This window comes from Pagrus pagrus (assembly GCF_965226575.1).
Source record: "Pagrus pagrus genome assembly, chromosome: 4".
Classification (NCBI taxonomy): domain Eukaryota; kingdom Metazoa; phylum Chordata; class Actinopteri; order Spariformes; family Sparidae; genus Pagrus; species Pagrus pagrus.
Genome location: NC_140188.1, coordinates 29,283,926 through 29,296,417, shown reverse-complemented (window position 1 = coordinate 29,296,417; position 12,492 = coordinate 29,283,926). Strand labels below are relative to the sequence as shown.

At 40.5% G+C, this 12,492-nt stretch overlaps 1 protein-coding gene across 1 annotated transcript in view; it reads left to right on the top strand.

Annotated features, from left to right (window-relative positions):
• The window catches only part of smtnl (smoothelin, like), a 36,684-nt gene that overhangs the window by 23,196 nt on the left and 996 nt on the right, over window positions 1-12,492 (top strand). The window contains exons 4-10 of the mRNA XM_084350995.1: window positions 1,967-2,048; window positions 4,078-4,326; window positions 4,502-4,558; window positions 4,641-4,701; window positions 4,789-4,923; window positions 5,023-5,146; window positions 7,632-7,783. Of these exons, the coding sequence (XP_084207121.1) occupies window positions 1,967-2,048; window positions 4,078-4,326; window positions 4,502-4,558; window positions 4,641-4,701; window positions 4,789-4,923; window positions 5,023-5,146; window positions 7,632-7,783 (860 nt within the window). The remainder of the gene's footprint in view (window positions 1-1,966; window positions 2,049-4,077; window positions 4,327-4,501; window positions 4,559-4,640; window positions 4,702-4,788; window positions 4,924-5,022; window positions 5,147-7,631; window positions 7,784-12,492) is intronic.

Sequence of the window (12,492 nt, the reverse complement as noted above, 5' to 3'; positions counted from 1 at the left end):
CTGGATAGCCAGCTGTTTCTACCTCACTACCACGGACGGCTTTCTGCCTCATTTCCCATCATGCAATATGTAAACGCTCCCCTCTGTGCCTTCCTCACCTTTTCATACAAGATCATATTTTCTTCACAAATCCTCAGTTTTTCCCTTATTCCCTTCCAGGTTGGGAGGGAAAAAGGGAAAAGTGTAGTTTATGTTGTGTATGTTTAGTAAATGCAATACATTAAAAATAAATTGTTAATGTTTGAAGATGATGATCTTTTCCCCTCTGTCTGAGTGTAGTCTTTCATTGCATCACCATCTAAACATCACAGATGGTTCCTGTAACACACAAGCTGCAAGACGTACATTGCTTCACTGTCTATGTTCAGTCAGGGAATAAGCTCTGATAAACCCACTGTATGCTGCCACAGCACCAGTCTGCAGTCAAAGTTAGTGATCACCTGGTCTTGAACAGCCAAAGAGACAGATATTTCCCTCAGAATCAACAGTGTTAAAAGGCTTAGGAACTAAATTTGTTCACTTTCAAGTGATTGCAAATGAATGTGATTGGTTCCATTTGTTTGTCCATGTGGTCCCGTCTCTGTCCATTCATTTACTGGTTTCTGACAGCAGAGACAAGCTGACCAGATGTTGCGGTTCTGCTTCCAAACATGGTGACGTTATCTAAACAAAGAATTGATGCATCAGATGCGTCAGTGGTGAAATAAGGTTCCCGGTCAAACAGAGCGCAGAAATCAGCCTTGTCTATTTCATTTGTGTGTGAGAGCCAAGTGTTAAACACAACCAGCTGTTCAAGTTATTTGTTGCCAAAGAGCTGAGGATCTCCAAAATGACTGCCTGAGGATAGGTTACGTCTCCTCAAAGCCTGTTTCAGGGTCTGTCAGACCAACACAGATACACTGAGACATGTGGTTTGATACTGACCTTGAAAAACGTGCACAGCTATCAGCGCTGCACTATTGACCGGACTCGTGTTGCTCTGTGCCAAAGAGGCCAAATATCAACACACCAATTTCCATCTATCTGTTTGACAGGGCCACATGGAAAGTGACAGCTTGACCCACAGCCTATGTGGGTCAGCAGCACCATGCGGGTAAGAGCTTGAGATAGAAGTATCTGCTCAGGAGGGTGACTAGCTGTTTCCATGTGGCTGATTGTGTTCGGAGAGTTGTCTGCACGGATCACAGTGACAGGAAAAATACACAGCCACATAGCCTTTGAAATATGACCTAAGGATACTCAAGATGTTTGACATTAAAACTTGATCTCAATCATTTTAGGAGTCACTCTGCCTGATATGGGCAGCCCTCCCATCACTGAGTGTGTCAGGGACAGTAGTGCCTGATCTAAAACAAAGACCACTCGAGTCTTATCAAAGGAGAGGAGGCAGACACACAGAACAGAACACCCCGGTGCCTCTGACGGCTACATCAATCAGCTCATTTATCCACACACCGGCCAACTTTGAAGTGTGTCGAGTCGTGTCATGCTTTGCCGATTTGTTTTGTTTTGTCTGAAGTCGTGTCAAAAAAGCCCATATGTTGGAGGAAAGTCCAGAACTTAAAATGGTCCAACAATGACTCAATGAGCTTTGGACATCTGGATTTCTTTTCCTGTTAGAACAAGGAGAACATGATGCCCTGACTTCCTGCCATCCAAACACATGTTGGTTTATGAATGACTCCAAACAGAACTTGTACAAGTTCACATGGGCAACAAGTACAAATAATACTGTGGGCATTCAATCAATACAACTCATCAAAACCAGAATGATTAATACACCAGGTGCTTACATTTCTGTTATTAACTAATTTTCCAGCTTGAACTCTGTCTTGAAAGTAAAAATACTCCACCAACAGCCCTCCTGCTGGTCGCCAGTGAAGGTCAAATATGACCTCATGCTCCTTTCAAAGCAATGAAGGGTGCTAGTGTGTTGTTGGTAACTATATGGTTCAATGTGTTTCAGAGTATTGAGAGAGAGGAGCCAATAGAGGTGGACCCCGCCCCAACACATGCTGGCCAGGAGAATGGACACGCTGCTCCGACAGGTAACTACGCCACCACTGTTCTACAACCTGCTTCAAGGCTGTTTGCAGTCATAGTAGCCCTGAAAAATAGGGTTTTTAAGGGTGACTCCACTGTTTTTACACATGGAGATCAGTTCACAAGTCATGGGGAGTACTGCTATGAAAATAGTTGAATAATGTCTTACATAACTCTGGAGGAGTTTTACAAAGTTTGGAAAAATAACCCAGATGATGCAATCAGATAAGGTTAGCTCAGGCTGTTACAAACTTAAGGAATGGACTTTCCTAAATCCCTCTCCCACTGACCTCCCCTGGAAAGTTTCCTGGGGGAGCGATTATGGGTGATCCTTCCGGTGTTCAGCTAATAAATTATCATAATAATTGATGCACCTTCAAGGCCTTAGAAGTGTTAGCTAAGTTGGCTAAGCAATAATAATAGTGTTAGTAATAGTAGTAGTATGTGCTCAATTAGGTTGATAAAATAGATAAGCGGATGATACGTTGTGCCATTCGCTCTAAGAAACAATGAGTGTGTGAAAGAGAGAGATGCAGGACCCCACACCAGCAAAGACTGACTGAAGGGACGCCCGACACCTCCTCTCTCTTCATCCTCTGCAGCCTCGTCAGGTATAACAAACTTTCCAAGGGTTGATTAAGGTTGATGGTTTCCAGATTTAGTAAGTGTAGTTCTATTGTGTAGCTGAATACGGCTCCATTCACACCTGGTCCAACCCCCGAACCTCTGTCTTTGTGTTATGTCTTGTCGCCATAATCTAGTTTGTGTTTTGTTGTTGTCATGTCTTTGTCTTTAGATAAGCAAATAAATGTTTGACTATAAAGTTGTTGTTTTTGGTTTCTGTACATTTTACAGTTCAGTCGCTGAATGCATTCCGATTTTTCTAAAGCTTTACTTAAATTACAATTATTATTTCCCCTGAATTATATGTGTGTTAATAGACTAACTTTTGCCTGATCAGCAAGAGGTTTCACTGTGTTATTGTACTGACTAGTAGTGTTATATTGCTGGTCGAGTGATAACAGTAGTTGTATATTAACCTTTATTAATGCCATATTAATACTAATATTTTGAGCAATAATTATAATCTACTTCCTCATTGGAACCTGGTGGTGGATAAACTTTACATTGACGTCCAACTCCTCTGAAACACAAATTTAACCCCATGGCTCTTTTAAACACACCAAAGACAAACAGTAAATAACAGTAAACATATACCGTTATACGCTAAGTAATCTAATAAAGACGTTATAAGCCATAATTTGTATGAAATTATGCAAAAACTAGAAATACTATGGTCTTTGTTAGAGTAAACAAGACAGTTATAAGCTAAGTACACTAATAACACATACAAATCCATCATTTGTATTCAATTAGGCAACACCTAGAACTATGTTCTTTATAAGAAAAATAAGAAACAGTGTTATATCCTAACTAACTAATTAAATCGCCTTACACTCCCTTATTTAGTTATAAATACACCCCATGAGAGAAGACATGCAGCAAAGGGCCACAGGTCGGACACAAACCCGGGCCGCTGCAGCGAGGACAGGGCCTCTGTACATAGGACACCCGCTCTACCAACTGAGCTAATGGCCGCCCTTCATGATTGTTTTTAAATTTGAGATAATCCTGCACGATGTGGTAACCACGTCCAATTCCGTGGCTTTGTGACATCACACTTTGTCACAATGTCACAAATTTGCATAATTTCAGCAGAGCAGCTAGTTCGGCGAATACAAATTTATTAAGCATAGCTGCTCTGATGTTGCAGTAAATGAAGCAGTGTTGGCCGGGCGCGTGTGAGCTGACCAATTAGAGTAGACTGGGTATTCGGGAAGAGGGCCCCAAAGAGACAGGAGCTAAAACCCGAGCGTTTCAGACAGAGAGGGAAAAGTATGAGAAAACCGATGTGTTTTTGGATCATTAGCATGTAAACCTATTCGAGTAGTAACCCAAAATAAAATTGTGACCTATAATTGTGTGTCCTATAAGGATTCTCATCAACATGATCACATCTTTTCATCCAACCAGAACATTCAGCATTGCTACACGGAAAGATCTCTCCGCTCAATGACTTCCCACACGAGCACACAGCCCCTGTTGCCATGCGTATGCCACACCTCCCCATCACTGCGACAACCAAGATGGCAGAGGGCCCCGACTCTCCCAGCAGCCCTGTTGGTTCTTGCTCCTCTCCAATCTCTGGTGCCTCACCTACTGGCCAATCAGCTGCGAGCACCAAACAGACACAACCATTTGAGGAGCCTCCAGTTCAACCAGGTGACTGATGGTCTTAGCTATATCTCAATCGACCTCTCTGTTGCTGTTGCTGTTGCTGTTGCTGTTGTTGCTGTTGTTGTTGTAGTAGTAATGATGCATTCATCGTTATTTTCATGACGTGAATGTAGAATAATTTATTTACAACATTCAATTTCCTTGTTCTTGTTGCTTTTAGTATCTTCTACATGGACTCCTACACCTATCAGAGCTCTGGGATCTCCCCACCTTCAGGGTGAGCCATGCTTTCAGACACATGCTATCCTGTTAAGACACTGCACATTATGGATATGATTTACAATGACTGTCTTTTGCAGAGAAAGCAAATTCAGCTCCCGCTAAGTCAGTGACCTACTCAGGGTTGCTGCAGCATGACAGGTGAGTGAAAGGTGGCATCTTTAAGGATAGGTAAAAGATGTTTTGCATTGTCACCATTCTATGCTCTTCTGTGCTCACATCCTGCAGAGATGGCGACAGATCTTTCGGGCAGGTTGGAGAGAGGAGGCGAGAGCTAGTGAGGTCACAGACTCTGCCACGTAACATTGGTGCTCAGGCTCGTCGATCCATCTTTGAAAAACTGGACTCAGAAACTGCTAACAGGTAAATGCTGTTTACCGTTGCATCTGGGTGACGTGAAAATTAAAGTTGTTTCCAAAACATTGAAACACTCTTGTGTGTCCTTGCCTTGCTCATGTACAGCCGCCCCAAACCAGTGGACTCTAAACCCAAACTGAAACGGTCTCAGAGTTTTGGGGTGTCCAGTGCCAGCAGCATCAAACAGATCCTGCTTGAGTGGTGCCGCTCTAAGACCATAGGCTACCAGGTAAAACACCAATTATAAATGTGCAGACACAACCTTCTCATTTATATTCAGCATATTTTCCAAAGCAGATCATAGTTAATTACATTTTTGAAGATATTTTTCTTCCATCATGACAGTCAATGACGTCAATTGATTACAGCATGACAGTCAATTGGCAAATACTTCCTTAAGATAGGTAACCCTGTGTATCTGGGTATGTTCTTGTCAAAATGATTTAATTATTGCGCAAAATGTAATGGAAGCTGGTGCAGTGTTCATGTTCTCTTGGGAGAGCTTCAACATCTGAGCCTTAAAGTTGGCAGCAGATCAGCAGCAGCAAAGTTGATGCAAGAAGCTCATAAATTCATGTGATCCTTTTCATGATGTTTTCCAGCTGGCAGTCTGTTGGGGTTGACTGCCTGGGAATGTATTGTTGTTCCTAAAGCTCAAGTCTTAGATAACCGGACATTCTACCAGCACATGAACACACCACATCAGCTGACTTCCAGGCTTACAACTGCAGTATCATGCCAAAATAATATAACTTTTGTCTTTTGTATGAATTGATTTATTTATTTAAAGTGGAGGAAGACAACTTTTCAACTTTCCCCCCTCCCAGTGTTTCCCTGTGGTGTTACTGTTGGTGCTGCTGTTGCAAAGACAGCCACATGGCCACCTCTTACAGCTTGGCTACTGTCCCAGGCAAAAAACAGCCGTACCGATCCCAATTTCACCTAGAAATCCCAACCTCAGTGTTAAGAAAAGGCAGAGTAAAACACCCAGTTGTATTATTAAGTAGGAAGGTTTTGTTACTTGTGATCAAGTAGAAAGAATTCAGGTCTTGAGCCATCTCTAGTTCATGTGGTAAGCGCAAATACCTATCAGCTGGGGAACAGACTTTGGCAAAACACCATTGCTCTACATCGAGTGAATGTCCGTCTATTCACTCTTGTTTTACCTCGATTTCTATCACTCCCCCTCTCCTCCTTCTTTGCCTCCTCCATCTGCAGAGGTCCACTGTTACCTGGGGAAACCAGGGAAAACAATGCCTCATCCTGTTTTGGTTGCACATGGCAGACATGCTTTGTTTGTGCCGTATTTCAACCCTTATTTTTCCTGGTAAAATCCAGCCAAATAATGTGATGAAACTGAGGTGGGTTAGAAACCAATCTATAAGCGGATTGTGTCATTTTTCTACAGCCATTGCGAACAGTATTTAATTCAGAATGATAGGTTAATGCTGAAAAGTTGTCTATTGCAGGATTTTAAATCAAATTCTGGATTTTGCGGGAAGCCAGTGCAGAGACGCTAATGTGGAAGAAATTTGTTCTCTAATATGAGTTCTTGTCGGTACACATGAAGCAGCATTCTGGATCAGCTGGAGAGAGAATTTTTGGGGTAGCCTGATAAAAGGGAATTTCAATAATCCAGCCTTGAGGTAACAAAAGTGTGGACTAATTTCTCTGCATCTTCTTGAGACTGATTTTTGCAATGTTCCGTAGGTGGAAGAAGGCAGTCCTTGAAATTGAGATAACTCCCAGATTCCTTACCTTCCTTCCTTTCCTTACTGTGGAGCTGGAGGCCAGAGTAATGTCATCCAGAGTAGCTATATCATTAGATCATATGTCTCTGAGATGTTTAGGGCCCAGCACAATTACTTCTGTTTTGTCTGAGATGAGAAGCAGAAAATTGCAGGTCATCCAGGTTTTTATGTCCTTAATACATGCCTAAAGTTCAGGTAACCGATTAGTGCCGATTAGAAATGTGCTCAATAAATCTCCAGCACATAGTATTGATGTGAGTGAAACAAATAAGTTTCCAACGAGCCCAACCCCTGTCTATCTTTCATATAGCTTTAACCTGTCAGCACACAGTGCAGCGGTAATGTGTTTAATATCCACCTCTCAGCCATATAGGCATATGGAGGTGAGTGCGAATGAAAGTGTATGTGTGTTTAGTTGAGAGTGCAGGATCAAGTTAAATTGAGTCATGGTTGAGAACATTGCTGCACACTGGTAACCTTTTCTTCGCAACAGCCTGTGCCAGCTGCTCCATGTGGCTTTGGTTATAGTCAAGCCAGGCAAAGCCAAGACTCTTATTAAAAGGGGGCAAACATTCTCACACACACACACACACACACACACACACAAGACAGATTTCATCCTATGACTTGACATGTTGCATTTCATTCAGCGCAAACTCCAGACTAATAAAGGACAGCCTTGAGATGACATGAGTTCAAAAGCATGTAACAGACCAAAAGCAGGAGGATCTGTTTTATCCATCATCATTATGAGCTACACAGTGAATGAGGGGATGGCTTTATGAAGCTACAACACACTGCCAGTCAGTTTTACAAGCCATGTTCTTTTACCTCCTTCAATCTTTCAGCTTTTACTGCTGTCTTTCATGCAAGCAACAGGGACTGGAGTGACACGGGAACTCCTCACTAATACACACTTGCCACATCATCACCAAATGTTTTTTCTTCTCTGTTTCTCTATAGAACATTGACATCCAGAACTTCTCATCCACCTGGAGTGATGGGATGGCTTTCTGTGCTCTGGTGCACTCCTTCTTCCCCACCGAGTTCGACTACAACTCTCTGTTGCCCGCAAATCGCAAACACAACTTTGAACTGGCCTTTAGGACTGCAGAGTGAGTGATACCAGAATATAAAGACAAGGCAGCTTTTTGGAATTCTTGCGTCTCTGTGTCCCTGATGTGATGAATATAATACATTTTCGTTGGAGAATTGATCGTGCTTATTAAGGAGTTTTGATCCATTTCATTGTCAGATAACAGCAAAATGGCTTGTCTTGGGTTCATACTGATGTGGTAAAACAGATGAATTCAGTCTACATCTACCTGCTGGTCACACTTACAATTTATTGATTTTAGATTTACTGGAAAAACACTTATTTTGTCTTTCTTTCTGTGACTGATTTGAGAAGACTGATACCAATCCCATGTTCGTGCATTAAATATTAACATTATCGTATTATTAACATTCCAGCACTAGATGTGGCGTTCCATCTCCCCCTAACATTGCATTTACGCCACAACAGCACTGTTGTTCGAATCATCTGCCCCCTCGAGTGGTTCCGTTTGTTGCACTAGCTAATGTTGCCAATGCTAGCTGGCTAACGATAATGTTGCTAATGCTAGTTGACATAAACATCGATAATGCTTGCAAGCTAACGCTGGCTAGCTTATGTTAGGGCAGAACATGCTGGCTGCACACTGTAGAACTCAGTCATTTTGACGCTTCTACAAACTGGTAACTACCAAGACTGACGTGACGACACTGACAAAACACAAATACCACGTGATACCAATGGTGTTATACTATTGGCTGACAGAAGCTGGAACCAACCTTCAGAAATTTTACACATCATCAATTTGGACCTGACAAACATTTTAAAATTATTGATTTGCAATCATAATAATGTTTTTAAGGAAAAGTGATACTTTTATTCTGCACATTTCTACAAGCTCTGTAGATGTCTTTTTAAAAAAAAAAAAAAAGATTTGTCTACATAAAGATGTCAATATGACATAATAGCAATATGACTTTCAAAGTCTCCAGAAATAGTCCTTTCCTGACAAAGTAGATGAGCCAAATGTTTTCTGAGAAATAACTTAATTTTGTGCTCAAAGTCACTACATTTAAACATATATTCAAACGTCACTGGAATAATGACGTATGACTACAGTCTTTATCCTCCAATAGGGGTTATAAAAGCAGCGTGGCTCCTTTGAGAAACAGGGCAGTGCATAGTGTGTGAGTGGTCAAGCAAGAGAAGGAGATTGAGATTGTGTTCAGAGCAGACTTTAGCACAAAGACTGAAAAAAGCAACAAAGAGCTAAATTAACAATATAATATGTAACAGTTCTGCATAAATGTCTATAAACAACTAGTCTTTCCTAGTCCTTTCTATATATGTTGTTGAGTTGTGCACTTACATTATTAAGGTAATGGTGTGTTTCATTTCGTTCTTGTCTCTTCAACTTATAGGAGAGAGTCAGACAATGAGGAAGGAAGTCAGCAAACATGACTAAACATGATGTGAAAAAAACTAAGGCGGTTGTTTAACAATTAGGACAACAACTCCCATGATCCCATGCTACACTCATAAGCCTAATGATAAACCTGTGTTTCACTTTCCCAAAGTAAAAATATACTTGCACCAACATCTCCCATGTTCAGAAATTAACAAATTGTTCGTTTAATTACATACTGAGGGATGGAAAAATGACAGTTTATAGTTCTGTAGGTAGAAATGTACTCCCACAGTGTTGTTGTCACAGTGAGGCTGCACAGTTTGGTACTATTGATGCCTGTACATAATCCTACAGTGAAACCTCTCTGGCCACCCACATCGTAGCCAGAGATCTAGTACAGAAGTTCCAAACAGATGAATAAACTGTTGTTTTCTAAGAAATACTTATGCCAAGTAAAACAAAACAAAACAAAACATTGTATTTAAAAATATCTGTTTGTGTATGGATTAGACAGATGGTTTACACTGACAGGCTAATTTTTTAATTTTAATTAATTTAATTTAATTTAATTTCACACCCAGACTCCAGCTCAAAACTTAATGCACGGACATAGGAGAGGTATTAATCTACTCAATTTACTCTTGGAAAGAAAGCCAATAAGCATATTTCCCTAAAAGTTGAACTATTCTTTTAAAGCCACAGGGATTGCTCAGTGCTGATGTAAGCCATTGCTCCCATCATGCAACAGCAGAAAGACTTAGCACAGAGTCAGTTGTGGTTTCTGAGTTTTACTGAATTGGCCTGAAAGTATTTAATGGCCTTAGTGGATTCAACAATGCAATTATTGACTTTAATGCGGCTGAATGTCTCTTAATTTGTTTCCATTGTTGCTTTTGTTGTTTAGCCCTCTGCAAAGTTTATATAATGATATTCCTGCCTATCATGTCTGTTTCACCAGACTCTTTTCTTCCATGTCTGGTGAAAGACTGACTCCATGGGCTCTATCTTATGCTCGGTGCAAAGCGGTGCACAGCACAGTGCAAGTGTTACTGCTAGTTTCAGGCTGACATAGTTGTCATTTTCATGCCCAGCACCCACACTGTGTAAATAGCAAATGCACTTGCGCCCACCTGTGCTCCCTTGATCTTAAAGTGAGGTGTGGTCAGGCGTATTGCTTGCACACTGCTATCTTGAGGCAGCAGAAAGCAGCTGCACATTAGACCGACAGAAAGCTGGTGTAAAGTCAATGGCACAATGTTTTTACAACTATTTAAAGGGCAAATTATCCAGACAGTAATCTTCACAGGCAAGTTCTCAACATGCATACACTTGGATTTTATGATTGAAGAGGACATTTTCTGTTATTTTAAACAATTCCATGCGTGCAGTAATGTCACTGTAACAAATATCATGCTGCATTTAATCAGCAAAACTAAAAGCTGAAGAGGAAACTCTCCAGGAAAAACTTGTAGCTTCTGTAATAAATATTTTAGACAGGGTCTCAGGATTTATCAGGAGGATGGCTGCTTCATGCCAAACTATTTTACTGTATGAATTTGGACTGTGTGCGAGACGTTTTGATGTGTAGAAGAACATTATTTAACATGAAATACTAACCGATCCTGTTGGTGAGACCGGTGATTGAAAAATCAATTAAGTGTATCCTGTGTTGCTCATGCTAATGATCATTTGTATGACCCGTCCTGCCTGATCTACGCATCACTATTACACAAAGAGGGACGCGCAGCAGGGTACCTCTTCCTCCTCAGTTAATATCACTGTATTTTCTCATATGCAGTCATCATCTGATGGTACAGATGATTGTGAAACGGCGGGGGCAGAGGGTCTAGCAGCCGAGGACCATATAACTGTCCCTCAAGAGTCACTGCTTAATAGCAATGAGCCAGGTCCTAGTGCACCTGGCTCTTAAAGGGAATGGGAGATAATGCTCTGATTGGTTTAATTTATGTTACACCCAAAACACACCAATGACTAATTAAGAGTCTAAATACAACCCCTTGTGCTGAGTGCCTTACTTTGCGCCCAGATGATCTGCCATTTAACTAGCTAAATTGACTTGAACACCCCTTAAATGCATTTGCATCATGTGCTTTAGACTATGCACCATAGATCGTTTAAATAGGGCCCCATGGCTTTACAGAGCATGGCTTATTGTTTCCACAGACTGATAGTGTCCATACAGGCTGCACACTACAGAGCATACTGATACAGGCCCACAGCATGGCTCTGAACATACTCTTTATCAGGGCTTAAAGACTAGCACTTGATTTAAGAATGTGTTTTTCTTTGACCGATAACGCTGCTGCAGAAGTAAGCTGGTTTGAATGAAAAACAATCTTCACTTGGTCACAGAATCAATCCTTCACATATAGTGTCAGCTTTAGACTTGACCTCTTAAAGAGATCACGCATCAATGTATATGAATTATTACATGCGGGGTGTTGTTCTTTAGCCCTTCAAAGCATGTTTATTGGAATGTAAATCAGTGTTTTCATCAGAACTATCCATGCACTATATGAGATGCAGATTATGGCTTTAGAAAGGTTAGATTGATATACCAGGCTGGTATTGGCTGTTTGTCATTGTTTTCTTGATACATTTCTGCCATTGTGTTTACCTCCCTTATCACATTGAGATGAAATGGTTAGTCAACAAGAATCAACAGAATATGAATCTATTTGATAATCAAAAATGATGAAACAATCTCTGGTTTCGCGCTTCTCTAATGTGATGGTTTGCCATTTTTGTCCGTTCTGTATCACTGTAAACTGAATATTTGTGCATTTTGGACAGCCAGTGTGAGAAAACCAAGCAATTCTGAGGAAATGGGATTACATTTTTTGGTTTGGTTATAGTAGCAGTGGTAGTTGTGTTGTAATTGTAAAAAGTAACCAAAAGTCATACTTGAGTAAAAGTAAAGACATCATGTTCAAATATCACTTTGGTAAACATGAAAGTCTCCCATATGAATAGTACTTCAATAAAAGTCTGATATTAAATGTACTAGTAATAAAGTATCAAGTATCAAAAGTAATTTCTTAAAAGTAAATCATACATATATTTACATGTATCATAATGTATTCTATGGATCAACAGATTATCGGCCGGGCTGATTATCAGATCTGATATTCAGCGTTTTTCTGATTATCAGAATCAGTGCAGTGCAGTTCAATTGCCGATAGAATAAATTAATTTAAAATTGCATTATTTTGGCTTGGATGCAGCATGCAGTCTGCAAAGTAACTAAAGTTATCAGATTAATATCGTGGAGTAAAAAGGTCAATATTCAAACTGTAGTGGAGTAGAAGTATAAAATAGCAGAAAATGGAAATACTCAATTA